This window comes from Gobio gobio (genome assembly GCF_949357685.1).
Source record: "Gobio gobio genome assembly, chromosome: 3".
Lineage (NCBI taxonomy): Eukaryota > Metazoa > Chordata > Actinopteri > Cypriniformes > Gobionidae > Gobio > Gobio gobio.
The window spans coordinates 23,228,453-23,247,150 of NC_137099.1; the positions used below are offsets into that span (position 1 = coordinate 23,228,453).

The 18,698-nt window shown below is 38.2% G+C and overlaps 1 protein-coding gene across 1 annotated transcript in view; it reads right to left on the minus strand.

Moving 5' to 3' along the window:
* The window catches only part of ndst3 (N-deacetylase/N-sulfotransferase (heparan glucosaminyl) 3), a 103,334-nt gene extending 85,517 nt beyond the window's left edge, over positions 1 to 17,817 (minus strand). The window contains exons 1-2 of the mRNA XM_079811504.1: positions 17,433 to 17,817; positions 14,266 to 15,521 (exon numbers count right to left, since the gene is read on the minus strand). Of these exons, the coding sequence (XP_079667630.1) occupies positions 14,266 to 15,249 (984 nt within the window). The 5' untranslated portion in view covers positions 15,250 to 15,521; positions 17,433 to 17,817. The remainder of the gene's footprint in view (positions 1 to 14,265; positions 15,522 to 17,432) is intronic.
* Positions 17,818 to 18,698: the final 881 nt, after the last annotated feature.

Consider the following 18,698-nt stretch of genomic DNA (forward strand, 5'->3'; position numbering starts at 1 on the left):
TGGTAATCCTGTGTTAAGTGGGAGTCCTTCGTCCGTACTAGTCTTACGACAGGGAACTCACACTTACGCAGGGCGCTGGAAGACGGCTGAGTGGCGGGATTATATTGGGACCCCCATTCGTTAGTCACTAACGTTACGTCGTAGTGACTGAACGAAAGGGAACGTCTCGGTTACGGATGTAACCCTCGTTCCCTGAGGAGGGAACGGAGACGTAACGTCCCCTTGCCACATCAGCTGTGTTGCCTGGAACGCAGGAGTTCAGTCTTGGCTCCTCAAGCAGGTAACATAATGCGATATTGCCTCGTACTTCCTTATATACTCACGCAGTGAGGCGGAGCTACGTATGCAAATTCCGCATGCCCCATGGCATTGGCACGCCATTGGGCGTTTTCTCAAAACTCGAAGTTGATAGGCTTCTAAGCGAAACCCCCATTCGTTAGTCACTAACGTTACGTCTCCGTTCCCTCCTCAGGGAACGAGGGTTACATCCGTAACCGAGACGTTCATTCTTTAAATAAGTTTAGTTTAGTTATTAGCTATGAAAACGGGGGTGTGACATTATGATTGACAGCTTAGATTCACAGCATCTCTGAGCGATGTAGTCACTGAGGCATTAACGGACATTTTTTTCGGGAAGAGAATGGAGCTTTTCCATAACTGTTTATTTTACAAAAAGTTTTTGATTAGGGAGTGTGGGTGGGACTTTGATATCGTGTCTCAACTTCGCGCTCACTACTGCGCAGACTTGGGCTCCAAGATGTCAGTGGCATATTTGAACACTGGCGGCTTCACTTATTTCAACGGATCCATACGTCCATCTTTTTTTTACAGTCTATGGTGTGGACACATACTCGCACTATTTGTAAGGGATAATCCACAGCTAGCTGTGCATTAAACAATTTTAATGCACAATGTGGAGGCAAAGAACCGCCCGACGCGAAGCAGATTAATTTAATGCACCGCTAGCCATGGATTATCCTGCTTATACCATGGTAATTTGCCAGTATTGACAAATTAAAGCTGTTATTGTTGTTTGCAGCACCATGTTTAACTGAAAGGGTAAAACGTAAGTTTTTTTCCATCAGTTACGGCTCGTTATATCAAGCATTCTGCCCGCTTTGAATCAGACACAGAGATAAAGTAGTGTATAAGATTACATTTATTTGAATGAATGAATTATTGTATTTATCTGAATTATTTATCGAGAGAGAGAGAGAGAGAGAGAGAGAGAGAGAAAGAGATTCGTACCTGCATCTGTTCAGCGTCTCTCTCTCTATTAACAACAAAGCTATGAGTTTAATTACTTCAAAATAGCAATGTAACCCCCTCGTTGCTGAGAAATATAATGTAGCGATTGAGTAGCAAAGCTATTTTATTACTAAAATTCGCAGGTCAGCATTGATAAGTTTCTGTCTCCTGTTTCTGTTTGTGAGCAGCGCTATCTCCGCTCTCTGTGTGCGAGTGATGTACAGTATGTCACGCTTCAATGAAAACAGCGCATTAATATAGAACGGTGATTAAACTGGAACTACCTGTGCATTAAACGGTTTTATTGCACACCTTCCAGCCAATCAGAATCGAGTGGTCAGACAGGCCATGGTAAAAATACTTAAAAACGTCATATAGTCAATAGTTCATAAGTACGCAAATTGGGACGCACCTTGTGAAAATTTTTTTTAATTCACTATCTGGTACCTGAGGTATAAAAGCACATGACTGTAACACCGTGTCTACACCGGACGCGAGCGGTGTGATGCGTATATGACGGTATTTTTTTTTTCTTCCTATGCATGACAGGGTGTTAAACACATTTTCTACTGATTGAGAGAGAAAAAAACTGCAGTAGATTGCACTAGAATGCCCTATTTTACTGTCATGATGAGTGATTATTGTAGAAAAATTCCACAATAGAGTTAATACAGGTTTGCAAAGCCCCACAAAATGATGCTGTGGGGAGACAACAACCAATAAAACACAGACCTGCAACACACTCATTACAGACACATGAATATTAAAATATGACCAGAGAGAGAAAAAAAGTTAAAAAATCTAAATGTCCTTGTTTGCATACATATAATTTGAAGAAGAGATGATGAATTATGTGCGCATACATGCTGCTGGTTCGTGTTTAGAGCACTAGAGTATATGAAATATGTCCATAAAAAACATAAACACGCTCGCTTCGGTCTATATTTGTGCTATATGATCCATGTGGTGAGTGTTGTTAATCTCATCACGTGCAGAAAATGCGCTCTTGAACACGCCGCGTGTTGTTTGAATTCTCCGCTGTAATCAAGGGCTGAATCCGAAATTGCCACATATACCCTCAAATAGGGCATTATTTGAGGGGACAGCCATTTGTAGTGGTGTACGAAAACCATAGTGGACGTCATTGAGTGCACCCATTCAATCCCACATTGCACCGCAATAACGAGTGTACAGCCGATGTACACACAACGGCTGTCCGAATACACTCACTCGTTTTCATTCACTCCTTCAAGTGAACTATATTAGTGGATAACGTAGGGAATAGTGAATGAGGGTTTAGGGGGCGATTTCAGATTTAGCCATAGGCTGTAATGCGATCTCAGCTGTGTCCTCACTACAGTGCAACAGTGAAAAGGGACTCCTCTTAAACAGTGTCGAGCTGCGCCACGTTCCGAACGTTGTTTAAGCGACATATAACGGTATTGTGGTATAATCAAAATTCATATCATAACAAAAAAAACCACCGGTATTCGGTGTGAACCAGTATACCGCCCAGCAATATCTCGTTCTATTTATGACATACTGACGAAGGACAAATGCTTTGCAAAGGGCGCAGTGTAGACAGCCTTTAGCTGTTGCAACGTGAGAAAAATAGAAATATTAAAAATAAAATTTTTCTTTGTAAATTACATTTAAAATCCACTTGGCTCAGTAATTTGATGAGGCACATGCCTACTCAGTTTGAATGGAAATTATTCTTCTGATGCTGTTACTATTATGTCGTGTTCACAGATGTAGATATGCACATCTTCTTAACAAACTTTACTTCAGGAATCTGAGATATGAAAGCTCTAAGATCGGTACTTACACATGTGTTATAAGTTCACAAATGCTGAAGCCAACATTTACCTCCATCCTCCCCACCACCACCACCAGGATGGTCCCTGCCTATACCTCCCAGGGGGTCGGCTGTGCCCCTGCCTTCAACTTCAGGCAGGAAATGCAGAGTCCGTTACCCTCGAGAAGAGAGCTAAGGACGGAGCCCATGCCAAACAACCTCTAAATATAATACTTGCTAGTCTGTTAATAAATTAACGCATCGTTACTTCATCTGGCCTCCTGAGTCCTTAAGGTAGAACTATAGCTGCGACCAAAAACACTGAACTGAGAAGCAGGAAATGGCAGCTATGCATTATTATGTGTATGTTTTCGTGCGCACTTGCTGCACACGGGGCATCTCTACAACAAGACAATTGTACAAAATGTACAAAGCGCTTCCAAGCTCTTTTTTTGGGTAAAATCTGGATTAGAATGGGCATGAACCATAATGCAGACGCAGAGAGGATGAGCTCGCCTAGATAAGCCATGTTGTTTTTTTTAAAGTTAAAAACGGGGGCGAATGCTAAAGCTTGTAGATTTGTATTTATATAAAAACAGCAGAGGGGGAAATAAGAGGGATAAGAAGACAAAAATAAAGGTGGAGAGTAAAGTAAGGTTGGCAAAAAGAAATAATCCCACACAAATGCCAAACATATTGTTGTCACAGCAACACTCCTTTCTCAGCAACACCGCTTTCTGTTTCCCCTCCTTCTTTCACTCTCTCTTTCTCTATCCATGTATATTTACACTGGCATCTTATCAAAATAGCTTCATATCAAAGTTTATTTAATGAAACTAACCTACTCTTTCGGGCCAGAGCTGTTTATAAACATATGTTTTTATGCCTTCCAAACTTTAACATTTCTTTTTGCCATGAATTTACATTGTTCTTACAAATTCTGCTAACATAGATAATGTTTCATCGAAATTTTGAGAATGATTTTTAATCTTGGAAATAGTAAAACATTTTTTACCCCCCAAAAATTTAAAATTATTTTCCCAATGCACTCCACTAGAATATCTCTTTATCACACAAATGGTGAGTATGATTAATTTTGGTAAGTCTGTTTCTTTCAGACTTTAATTTAAAAACACTGATTCAATTGGAATTTTACATAATCTTTTCTCTAGCAAAATAAAATTATTAATTTAGCTATGGTACTGCTGTTCATCACTATGTTTTCAACTCAGTTATATAAATTATGCAAATTATTAGTTTTATTAGTTTAGTGTAAATGTATGCGTATTCATATACTAATGTTGTGATGCCGTAACTGATATCCTTTGCTCTTTTCAACTGAATCATATCTAATAATTAAAAGATAGAAGATAAACATTAAAAGATAACATTAGGTTACCTTATCTTTAATGTAGTTAGAAACATGTATTAACAATTTTAGTAGCTTTAAATATAGCTTGCAGCTTGGCATGTAGCTTCCCCAGCAAAGCTCATAATGTGTCAAGTGCGAGAGGACACACATGTGAGCGTTGTTGTGAGTATGCGGCTGAAAATGAAGACAGCTGCTTAGCAACCTACGTAGCCCTTTAACGGAAACACACACACCAGTTCCATCTTACTCAGAGCAGAAATATCATTGGATCAATACTTTCTGAAAATAGGTCTGGTGTGTGAGTTTTTCTCTGGTTGGTCTGTATTTGACCTCCTGAATCTCAGATTTAACATCGGACTGATGCTTCAGTTTCAATCTGCTCTAAAAGTGTCAGGTTCGCGTGACTTTTGAACTACCAAAATTATTGCACTGTTCACATTATACAGCATTCTTTAAATCTGTCATATTGATAGCATAGCAGAGCACACACTAACCAATCAAGTACTGACGAGGTCCACAAATTACAAAATCTCTGACCTGGAGCTTTTCCTGATAATCAGAGTCTGACCAAAATACACAAAAATTGTCACTGAACTTGGGACTTTGCCAGAAATGCAGTCTAAGGAGCAGGTGGCTGTCCAAGTTGGTGTGGCCCTCTTTTTTTGTGGCATTTTTTGCATTTACTTCTTAGATTAGACAGAAAAGAGAGGGGGATGGGATTGGAAAAGACAACATGTTGGAGTGCTGACTGCAAGGCAATCTGCTCTGATGTGTGTATTCATTTTTGCAGAAAATAAAATGAAAAGTCAAAAAAGAGAATAGTATTGTTGTAAATTCACAGGACGCAACATATAACATAGAGTGTAAATTATTATATTTAATAAAATGATTAAAAGGATGCCGCCTTAATGGGACAATAATAGCCCTCCCTACACCTACCCCTAACCCTACCCAATAAATCCTTTTATTATTATTATTAAACATTTCATTAGGCACTTTATTTCCACTTTAAGAACATTTTCGTAATTTTTATTGAAAGTAAATGCCTTTCCGATGTGATATGTGAAAAGGGAGAAGAGCGAGCTCGGCAAAAGGCAGATTCGAACCGTGGTCGATCGTTTCAAAACCTAGTTCCATGAGACTTACACTCTACTGACTACACCACTGAAGACGTTAGTTTATACACGTCTTTTTAAATCTTGTGTAGCCGAACCAGGCATTGTTGGGCGGAGCTAGTGTAAATAGCGCTTGCCAACAAGGTGTGCTATCTGCAGTTGGTATAAATAGACACTCCATTAAATATTTAGCATAATTATTACCAAAACTTGAAAAACAGCATGAACCACCCACAGCACAGTCTGATGCATATTGCGCACAAAACTGGAAAGCATTTGCTCAATCTGGCAAACTCTAATCTGACAACTTCCGGGAGTAAAGGCTCACAGGGTAGTTTATCAGTCCTCAGGGAAGAAAAGTCATGTTAACAAGGTACTGGTTGATACAATAAGCACTTGAGGGTAGAATTTGAGATGACTGTGCGAAGTCCATACATATTTTCTGCTACTTTTCGGTATATGGTTTTCAACAGTTTGTAGAGATTGATGCCTATCAGAAAAATCTGCCCATAAACAGCAAGTAAAAGTTGTACAGTAGCTTTACATGTCAGACAGAAGGTCTCCCCAAATCTAAGTGGGTGTTTCTTGGCCTGATGCAATTTCACTGTGGACCAGACATTAAGACGTTTAGTCAAAGGTCTAGATACACAAGACCATATTCAAATTTCACTGTAAGCTACTCACTGGTTTTCACAACAAAAAATGAGAATAAATGAGAATTAACAAGGAATATTATATAAATACATTTCTACATAAGTCCTGTGGGCCTCAGAAGCTCTTGTAAAACATGTTTTTCCAATATATTCTTTCAATATCTTTGTTCTATTTTGTTAATCTTTCTGCTTGTTGAACCTTTTGACACCATCATGTATTTATCAGGTCTCTTTAAATCACTTTATCTCTCTTAAGTATCTGGAACAGAAATGAGTGGCTGTACTGTTCTTCTATCTAATTTCCCCTGTTTTCTAACCCATATTTGTGTGTGCACGCGTGTGTGTGTGTGTGTGTGTGTGAGAGAGAGAGAGAGGGAGGCTTCAAGAGTCACTTTGATTCTGCTCTCTGTCTCTGGCTGAATGTGTGCAGGTATAGCTTTGATATTGTGATTCTGTTCACTGTGATTTTTACAGTACATGTTGAAGTCAGTGTGCAGCTGAAGAAGTGGCAGCTTTGTCTTTTATCCTCATCTATATGCTGCTTTAAAGCCAAGAATCATACTCACCATGCACACTCACACACCACACACACATACACATAGACCTGCTGTAAGTGTACTAGAGCCACAAGATTTAGCTAACAGTTACATCTCGTTATTTATGCATTTGCTTTTAAATGGCAAAAGAGTGATTTGTTTCAAAGAACAGCCTTTGTATCCAATTAGATTCAAAACAATTAATGCAGGATGTCAAATTCAATCAAAATCCAGTTAAAAATAATTAAGCCATTCAATCGTTTTCCACAACCAAGCAGAGTAATAAACTTCAATATCTATTTATATACATTATATACATTTTCTATAAAGCTATAAAGCTACACAGTGACCAATAGTAAACCACAACAATCCAATCCAATCCCCGCTGGACAAATCAAGTCCCATCCTACATTTTTTCTTCTTCTTTGAGAACAACTTCTTTTTCATGCTGACTTTAATACATTTATTTAGCAAGGATTCATTAAATTAATTAGAATTGACACTAAAGACATTTACAATGCTACAGAAAAAAAATATTTTAAATAAATACATTTCTTTTGAACTTTATCAAAAAATCCTGAAATAGTGTATCATTGTTAAGCAGTACAACTGTTTTCAACAATGATAATAATAAGCAATCACTTGAGCATCAAATCAGCATATTAGAATGATTTCTGAAGTATGTGACACTGAAAACTGCAGTAATGGCTGCAAAAAATATAGCTTTGCCATCACAGAAATAAATTACATTTTGAAAATACATTGAAATAGAAAAAAATATTTTTAAATAATTGTTTAAGTAATATAAAGTAAATATATTACACAATATTACTATATAATATTACTATATAATATTGTTTTTACTCTAATTTGATTAAATAAATGGGTAGTTGACAAATAAGCAGTAAAAAATGTTTTTGTTGTTGTTGTAAAACACAATTTTTGAAGAAAAAAAATGCATATGTAGTGTGAAGTCTGATTTTTGAGAATATATGATGGGTAACTAACTTTGTCAATTCTTTCAATGTTTTTTGAACATTTTTACTGAAACATTTTTAAAGAAATAAAAATGTAGGGGTGTCGCACCAAAGGACAACAGAAATTAACACTTTTATTGTGGTTCCAAAAAAGTAAAATATTTGAATAATTCTGAGACAAAATCTTACCATGTGCACATGTCATGGGCTTCACAGTAACATGACCTTGAATGGGGTCCTTCAACTAATTAAACTTGTCAGTGGAATTGCCCAATTTAAAATCAGGATTTGGTGTTACATCGGAGGACATGGTTTTCAATGACAAAATGTATCAAATTCCTACGCTTTTAGAAATATATGGATGAAAAAAATGATTGCCATTTACTAAAATAGACACTTGTAAAATTATGCCTGATGTATGCAAAGCAGTTTTTATATGAATAGGTCCATGTAAGACAAAGAAATATTTAACCATTTACTGCATTTTAAACGATGACAGCACTAATTATATTCATTTTTATCTAGTGTGACAGTGAAAATGCCATGTCCTGTCAACAACCCAAATGCAGAGTTTGTGAGCATAAGAAACTCCTTTCAAAACCATTACAATCTTACTGACTTTTGAATGGTATTGTATATGATTAGTTAATGTATTAAATATATTAGAATATATTAATATATTAAAAATTCCATGCCAAAATGATCAGCAATATCACTGCAAATATTACTGCAATATATTGCCCAAGTGTACATAATGAAATTCATAAAAAAACCTAGGTGAGTTCAGTGCTATACATGCTGTCATTTACACAATTGCCTGACACACACCACCGTGCAAATGCAAAGTTCCACATACACACATCTGTGCTTAAATGCCGTTACACAACCACCAACACAAGGTCACTTTAACTGCAATTTCAGCACAATCTCTGCTTGGGGAATCCACACACACACTCACGTAAAGTGAGGGTAAATCCCATTTGTGTTTGTGAGTGTGTGCAAGTGTGCATTGAGTCATTTATCACTGGTGTCCCTTGTTTTTTCAGCCTGCCCCATGGGCTGATGGGAGATATGGCAACCAGTCACTAAGAGTGACATTCTAATCTACAACACCTACATCTAGAGCACACAGGGTTCCTTTCTGTCTCACTCTCTCTCTTGTTTTCTCTCTCTCATCTTTACACTCTCAACAAATACATGACATGAGCTTATTTATGACAAAAGTCAAAAAGTAGTTGTTGTAGGATGTTAATCATCGGAAAGGCATTTAATGTATGAAGTAATCTAAAGGAGAACAAGAATTTTGGTGATATTTTACAAATCAATGGCTCTCAACTGGTTTTGCTTTAGAACTCTGATCAAATGGTGCAAAAACCATGTTTATATTAAATTTACATGAACACATATTTAACAAAGTCTGGGATGTTTTTTTTTTGTATCTTTTTTTTTTTCTTACCTGCTTTTCGAGAATCAGGGCATGTCAGCTACTTTCTACCAATCAGTTTCTACCAATACACATCAAATATATGGAAACGTTTTCTCCTCCCTTATAAGATCATTAGCCTAACAACATGTGATTAAATGACTAGATTAGTTCTATTTTATTTTTGGTATTTAGCATAGTTTTTTCCCTTCTGAGCCTATCGGAACAGAATTGTGTCCCATTTTTGGGTCTCACCCACCAGTTGAGTACCATGGGTTTTCCATTGATTAGCTGTTATCTGCCATTTCATTCCACTGGCTTAGTATCAGCCTTTCCTCACACTCGCACAAACACATGCACCTGTTCTGGATTCAGACAGCCTGCCATAAACAGTCAGATTCTTCTCTATAACCAGCAGTTACAGTGACTAAAACAATGGCTGGTGGATCAAAGCCTTCCCACTTCTCTCCCCCATCACTACACGCCTTGTTTTTCCCCAGAATCCTCCGGGAATTTTCCGCTGACATTTCCAGCCGTGCTCCAGAGCGACTAGCTCTAATTCTCTCCCTGAGCACCCCCTCCAGAATCTCCATCTTACCACTGGCTCATTTGCCAGGTCTAAATTAGCTCAGACCAATCGGGAAGAATTTGACAGTGCACATTCTTAGCCAGCAACATCTGGGGAGGTGTCACGTGCTTAGCCACTAACCTTTCTCAGAGAACATTAGATTCGGAAATTAAATGTGTACCCACACTAGGTAATGGTACCATATGTTTATAAAGTCTGTTTGTTTGAAACCGAGAGACAGCTAACAAGGAAATGACCCATAAGGAGCAACCATAAAGAATGTGTCATCACTTCCTGTGTCCAACGGGTTCAAAAATTTAAAATAATTGAAGCCAGTCAGTTTTAGATTTGTGACAAAGATGTGTAAATGTTGGGCAACCCACCTTATTAAATATTTATAAAAACTCCACAAAAATATGCATATACCTAATTAGTAATTACTAATAGTACCAAAAGTTTTTGATTAGATCTATGGAAACCGCTTCCTATAAAATGATCAGAAAGATCATTGGAAGATGATCATGAAAGATGTGTGTAGTACAGGCCATTTTATTTAAGAAAGGGTTACAAAAACAACTAAAAGAGGGCATGCATGTCTGTAGATGATGGGAATAGAAAATTTATTTTTTATTTTAGTTTTCCATAAAAGTAGAATTTAGTAGAAATTTTAAGCAACTCATTCCATTGACCAACGTCCTAGTCATAAGTGGCAATCAAGTTTTAAAAAGGACAAAAAATCACCATAAAAGTAGTCATTTGTCACAACAGAACATTTAAACAATTTTACAGTATAATCACAGAGGCCTCAATTGGCTTTATGCACAGCTGCGCTACTTCCTGAATTTCAGCCAGCTCCTTTGTTTCCTGTCTGCCATTATTGGACAAACTGTTTAATCCAGGTGTGCCTGACCTCTGTAGTCACAACAACAATAATCAGACACACCTGGATTAATCAGTTTGTCCAATAATGGCAGACAGGAAACAAAGGAGCTGGCTGAAATTCAGGAAGTAGTGCAGCTGTGCATAAAGCCAATTGCTCTCCTGGGTGCCATCAGGTAATTCACACGTCAGCCAGTAGGTGGCAGAAATGTACCTTTTTACAGTGATTTGACAACCGGCATTAAAATAAAATATGTCTACGATAACTGCAGAACCACAGAACACATAACAGCAGTCTGAGGACAACAGCGCCAGGCCAACAGTGTCAGACCTAAAGTTAGGGTGGCGCTGACGATCATGTAAACCGCCCCAACCACTAACCCTATCCTTTACTATAACTATAAGCTGAACCTTAACGAATGCAAACCTCACCCAACCACTAAACCTACCCTTAATGACACTATAGGCTCCACCCCAATACCGGTGTGAGACTGATGGCCTGGTGTTGTTGTCCTCAGACTGCTGTGACGTAAGGCTTTGCGGTTCCGCAGTTGATTATAATTGATTAAATCAGCAGAAGTAGAAGAAGGATTTTGCTTTTACACCACCTACTGGACAGGAGAGTGTTGTGCTGCATGGTGCACAGTAGATCAATGGCAACCATCACAATTTTACTGTACATACTTAATTATTGGATTGTTTTTCACTAAAACCTTTTGGAAAACAATCAGCAATCTGCAGTTACTTTTTGTTGTTGTTGACACCCTTTAAGTGCTTTGTTAAGCATAAAGTGAGTCAGAATGCACTGCCACTGAACTAAATTCACCCAACCGGATATTCATTAAATGATCTCCTTTTGTGTTACAAAGAAGGAAGAAATGAGTAAACATGAGAGTGAGTAAATGAGTCATTTCGTTTCATTTTAGACTGTTTCTCACAAAAGCCTATCAGATAGCTTCAGAAGACTTGTAATGTAGCACACAAGTTGAATGAACTACTTCTATGGTGTGTTCTGTGCTTTGACAGTTCATTATGAACTTTGGCAAGAGATGCGTAACAATCCTTCATAAAACTCTACATTGAGTTCCACAAAAAATAACAGCAAATAGGTTTGGAACAATATAAATAAATAATGATTACGTAGTATTGGTGCATCTAATTTAACTGTATCGTGGTTCTCTAGTTATCTTTTTAGTAGATCCCAACATGTAACAAGAGCTATCTAAGCCCCTAACTATTACCAAAGGTGTTCCTCAAGGCTCTGTATTAGCTTCTACCCTATTCTCAATTGATGTAAATAATATTTCCCAAGCTATCTATAGTGAGAAAACTTTTATTCATTTATACTGATGACACCATTCTTTACTCCATAGGATCATCGAATGATGAAGTTTTAAAACAGTTACAGGATAGTTTTAATAGTATTCAAGAAGCTTTCCATGATTTAAACCTAGTTTTGAATAGCGCAAAAACAAAGGTAATGTGGTTTGAAAAGAACCAGTGTAACAAAGGTATTACATCCTTGACTAGGGCAAATCTTGAAATGGTATCCTCATACAAATATCTCGGAATATGGCTCGATGGCTCTTTAACTTTCATTGATCATATAATAAATCTTTCGAAGAAAGTTAAATCAAGACTTGGTTTCTTATATCGAAATAGATCTCCGTTTACTAAATTATCCAAAAAATATCTTGTTGAAACCACTGTTTTACCGTTATTCGACTACAGAGACGGAGAGTTTATAGGGGTGCTCGTAAAGGGACTCTAGAACAATTAGATGTGTTGTACCATGCAGCTATTCGATTGATTACTAATGCACCTTACAGAACGCATCATTGTGAACTGTACTCCCTTTTAAATTGGCCATCATTACACATCACACAGGAAATACACTGGTGTGTTTTCATTTATAAAGTCAAATTAGGTTTATTACCCAAATATCTTCAAGAGTTGCTACAACCTCACAATAGAACGTATACAACCAGATCACCTCATCATATTCTTTTAACTATCCAAAAAAAGAAGAAAACTGTTTATGGCCGTTCAGCTTTTGGTTTAGCTGCCCCTGATGACTGGAATTTACTACAAAAGTCGTTGAAATTGGAATCATATATTTCAATCTCTGCGTTTAAAAACTACTAGGGAGTGTTTTTATTACAGCATGCAAATGTATTAAATGAATGTATATATGTGTGTACTGTAAAATATGTTTGTATGTTTTTCAGGAGATCTAATTCTCTTGCCAGGCTGTTCTTAAGTAACTTGCCTGGTTAAATAAAGGTAAACATTTTTATTTATTTAATTTTTTTTAATGACAGAATTTTCATAGGTGAACCATTCCTTTAAATATTTGACTCTCTGCTATAGAGTGGTGCAGGTATGACATCACTTTGTAGGCCAACCGACAGTTATCATCACCCTGGTTCCCTCAACAAAAACCCAATAGATTTTTTCCAAAGGCTTCTGGATTATCGAAAAAAACAAGATCTGTGATCAACAATACGTGTATCATACTTACACGTTTTGTCTATCAAGATAATTTTCACAGATTAACAACTTTTATGAATTTTGAAGCCTAAATGCAATCACCAGAAGTAAAAAGCTAAAGGCTATAAACACCACATTCCCACGAATTCAACATCACCACCACTAAGCTTCCGACAACTTTCAGTTTTTATCTAAAAACATTTTTGATTTCGAATTAGAATAGTTTATAAGAGCATACTTATGAGCATAATGAGGCTTGGACTGAGTTTACCTGTTCGGTGTAATGACGTTTAATCTCCCAGACAGCCTCTGCCTAGTCCCATTTAGCCAATTGTTAGCAACCGCCTTTTTCAAGACACACAACAGCTTTAAAAAATTACAACTGGGGTAATACTGGTGTATTTATGCCGTAGAATAAAACATGAAAGTGTCGCAAGCTTGTGTCAAAATCCCATTCAAAAAACCCACTGACTTTGGGACGATGGATATTTTGTCCTACAAAGTGATGTCATACCTGCATTGTATCCATTTCTAATTGTTGCTTACTGTCCGCATTAATTCATATACACTCAATGTGCATGCACTTGAAACTGAAAGCTCTGGAAGTCATGAAGTCATCTCACAATGGAGTGTGAGCAGCTCTTCAATCTGTTGAACAGCCTCAGAGAGGGGCCAAACGTGGGAACGAGATTATGAATGAGTATGTGAAAGAGAGAATGAACACCATTTTACTGCTCTTGTCCCTCTAAATAGCCTCTTTATACAGACTGAGGCCAACTCAAACACCCACTCCAATTCAGTGACACGCACACACAACATCCCCTTATTGTCCTCACGAAAACATTCACATTTAGTAAATCAGACATGAACACCTGCAACTAAAAATCAACCAAATAGACTAATTGATATTTAGTCTATTTTTTTTATATTTAGTCACAGTCTGATTTACTAAATGTGAATGTTTTTTCACAATTTTCACCAAATGCTGCATCCAAAAATCCCACACCGCTAATCAGAGCTCAGTTTCCAGTCTTGTTTCTGTCTTTTGCGAATAATTGGAACAGGTTGGAAATAATATTGTGGTAGATATATGCCCAAATAATCACTTTATAAGTATTTCTTATTATTTATTTTGAAATAAATTAATAAAATATTATATTTGAAATGTACTCAAATTAACACACATATTCTTCAACCCCCTCTTACCTTCACGTCATTCACGTTCATTCTCGTCCCTTTCTTCCCCACAAAAATGTCATCTATGTCAACCAGGATGTAGCGTTCCAGAGATCGTGACAGCTTCCTGCCTGTGAGATAAGCGATGGCATCCACCAGTATGAGTCTGTGTAACCAGTAGCTCAGCCCATGTCCAAACAGCACACGCTGCACCCCATCGTAGAGACCCAAGTCCTGCACGACGGTAGCATGGAGACCCTGGGAACCTGGGATCATCTGGGCCGCCGCACTTTCACCAGGCCGAGTTTTAGCTAATAGCACTGGTTCATACGTGGAGTGATTGAACTGGAACACAGTCCAGTCTTCTCCTGGTAAATGCCCTCGATCCACTTCTGCCCGTGTTACGTAGAGCAGAGGTGAGCGTGGGTTTACGCAACAGTCTCGAAGTGCAACATTTGTTCGCAATGTCAGGGGGAAACCCCTCAGCTGCAGTGCAGGCTGGGAGTTTTCACTTGCACGGTGAAATGCGATGACGCCAACGCTGTATTCGGCGCAGTATTTATCCAGCAGGTCGCGGTTCCATGCATCCATCCCGACATACTTGAGAAGGTTCTCGTAGATGACCAGTGCATAGCGTCCCCGGCCTTTGTGCGTTAAAGGTGGGATATCACCCTTCCCTGGTGCAATTTCGGCATGGTAAAGGAACTGGTTGGATTCTAGAATGGCGATGATGTCCTGTCCCAGTTGAGAATACTGACTCTCCACAAATACCAGCACCACTGGATCCTTGCGTGACGGATCGATTGGTTTTGCCGTCCGAGGCTCTGACTGTCGGAAAGGGAGGGCCCGGAGGTCAGCACAGTCTGGACCTATGGCACGGTCCGCGAGATCCAGTTCTTGGGTGGAACCTGTGTAAAGGTAGTAGGCGGAGACTAAAACGCTGACCATACAGAAGGTGGCGAGGAGGATGACCAGCCTCCTCAGATTCCTCCGCAGCTTGGTGGCCAGATTCATGGCAAACGCCGCACATGTGTGGGAGTGTGTGTGGGTGGGAGTCTCTGATTGATCACTGAGGCGGGCTAAAGATGCAAATTGCCTTTTTTGGTAATCATGCTGCAGTCATGTGACCATCTCACAAAACTGGCAAATTTGCTTCCAAGACAGGCCGCTTTTGGTTGATAATGTGGCACAATGTTCAGCCTACGACACCAGCTGGTTCCGAAATGAGTCCTTCGCCCAACTAGCAACCCTCCATGTCCTGAGATTTCTCCTGACCCCCGACAAACCTGGAGAGAAGACAGATGACAAACGACAAGCAAATTTATGTTTTAGTACAACTTTAAGCATCTCTGAGGTGTGTGTTCCTCTCACAGAAGTGTTCATCAGGGGTGTGTATGGATGCTCTTGAGGGGCAATTCAGCCGTCAGCCTTCAGGTTGTTTTCAATCAACACTTCACCAGCTGTGGCCAACACTTCCCGGGAGGAGTGTGTGATTGGCTGTATATAAATAGGAAGTTGGAGGCTGAGCCTGTAGGAGCCTAAGGGTGGCTCTAAGGGAGAAATTCATCATTTGTCCAATAGGAATCGACAGTGTCACACATATACTGCATGTACTTCAGGTAATCTACATGACCACATTTTGTCTTCAAAAAGTTGCTACTGCGGAAAAAGGGATGGAGGCTAAAGTGTACACTTTCTTTTTCCTCTTGTAGACACAGGGGACAAATACAATGAGGATGGTTTGTAGGAAAATAAATTATGAGATATTTTTTCATAAACTATACAAATGCAGTACATTCAACAAGTGCACTTGTTCACTTTGTTTATGTGTGTGTGCGAGACTATGTGCATGTAATGGTCGGTGTGATATCGGAGTACATAATTAAAGGAACATTAATTACACAAGATTGAAATAACAGATTACAATGTTGCACTGGAACATCACAGGGGAATTCAAGAAAGTCAGGGGATGAATTTCATAAGGCAAGAAAAACTTTGATTACCAAAAGAGTGTTCCTAGTTCAGTATCATAACTCAAGCACAGGTTTACTTGGAGAGTGGATTAGATTGTGACATGCTAGCAATTGCATTTACAAGACATTCTATATCAAAACACTGTTTTTTTTTGTAGTGTATGTCTATATTAATACTTTACTATTCTACCATATTTACTGAAAACTTAATAATCAACAAGTGTAGTGTAGAATCCTGTGTGTGCAGATTTGGCTAATGCTTGCTAATACTTTTACAGTGAAGCAACCTAGTGTGGACATTTGAAGTGGTCCTCACAATTTTAAAGGCTCAGAAATTGGTCAAATCATAACCCTAACCCTAACGTCAACAGCTTTGTATGACGGTTAGGTTGAGTAAATATCATCACCTTAAAAAAAACACTGCGTCTAGAGATGTCCTCCCTAATATAGTGAAACCTTAACCTATGTGCGCGCGCGCGTGTGCGTGTTTCCCCGCGAGGCGGCGCATTCTTTAAAAAGGAAACATCGCCAGAGATGAGATATTTTGCCTACATTAACTTGCATTAATACTAAATATGAATACCTAATAGGCCTACATATCTTTTCTCAGTCCTGTTATGTTTAACAGACTAAATACATTTTGGTTAAAAACCCAAATAAGCTACCCATATTTTAGTATCTTAAAAATAACCAGAGGAAAAGTCTAAAACAAAAAGAGAAAATGAAAGTCGACTGTTTAGAAACAAATAAACAAACATAACGTAGGTTAAATTTACAAGTAGCCTACATGTAGCCTCAACACTATATGTTTCTAAAAAGACAATGACAGTTAGAATGTTTACGGTGTTCTGTAAGCTAGAAAATTATTTTAGAAAATGTTTTAAAATACTTTTCAATTAGCCCAAGACGATGGAGTCAAACATGTAGGCTACATGAGCATGTGTTGGTGCGCATTAACGATTGTTCTTCAAACTAAACCGGAGACCAATCGCGCTTTAAGATCTGGTTTATTAAAATTTAAGACTGTTAAAGCCGTTAAATACAACGCGAGCGAAATTAAACGCACAGCATCTCCGGTCGATACCGGTAATGTGACATTCCAGCACAGCATATCTCTAAATCTTACACACACAACAAAGACGTTCAGCACCCCAATCAGTACAAAGTTACAACACTAAACGTAACTCAAAATAAGCCGCATGTCCGGCCGACGAGCTTTCTTACCTTGAGCCGAACCTGAGGCACAGCTGAGCGGGAAGCTGTCACACCAAAGCCGCCTCTCTCCGGAACACCAGCTCCTTACAGCTCTGAACCCGAGCGCCCAATCTCATCCACTGATTCAGAGGCAGCCATCTGGAATGATGCGGGGACCGGTTCGCTATTCTCTCCGCGCCCTTTTCCCCTTTCTCCCTTTCTCTCACTGCGACACGGATTAAAGGAGCGCGGGGGGGAGACAGGTCTGGAGACAGGAGGAGAGACAGGAAAAGCGCTCAAAAGACCAACTGAAGAGAATATCCCGAGAGGAGCGCTGAGACATAGGACTCCACTCCACTGTCAGCAGTGACTGAATAGTGCCGCTGCCGCTCTCTGCGCTTTAACTCACCAACATAGGCTACTGTAGCGAGAGCGAACGAGAGAGAGAGAGAGAGAGAGAGAGAGAGATGATTGACAATTTATATTATAGTATGTAGCCTAATGGTATGGCAAGTATGAAGAATACATGGAAAGTGTGACAAATGCGAATATTTTTTTATTATGGTATCTCTAATTACTATTTATTTTGTTTGTTTAATAATAATTATAACAATAGGCTAGTAGGCCTGTTGTTAAATTAACAATGTACAAGCAGCTCCACACAATAATACTCCATTATATACTCATTATATACCGTCATACTTTATACCAATTTGATTTACCGTACTCAGTGTTTGTAAAAATATTAATCATTTTAACAGAGAAAAATAACAACAGTAATACCTACAGTAACAACCTGCTAGCCGATTAACTAAATATATTGTATACAAAATAAATATTGTAAAAGCACTATAAATATCATTAAAATGAAACAAAATATTGTTAAAATTGTGTTTTTGACAAGTAAAATGTATTGCCTTATAATATGGGGAAATGTGCATTCTCAGAATTCCCTGCATGAACAATCATATCTGTTTGTTTTTTTCATTTATTTAGAATCTATTTTTTTGTAATCACTTATGGACAATGGAGTCTTTATGCGGAATGCATCAATTTATACTTAGTGTAATTGTCATCTGTGTAAACCTGATGGTATTTTGTGTTTGTAACATTGTGATTTGTCATTTTATTATTTACTGTGGTTTCAGAAAAGGATCAAAAAAGCAATCATATTCTATTGTATTATTATCATTATTATGTATATATTTTTATGCAGTAACAGAAATTTAATGTCTCAAAGATGTTGATTTTTCAACATTAATTTAATGACAAAAAAGTTACTAAAATGGCATTCTG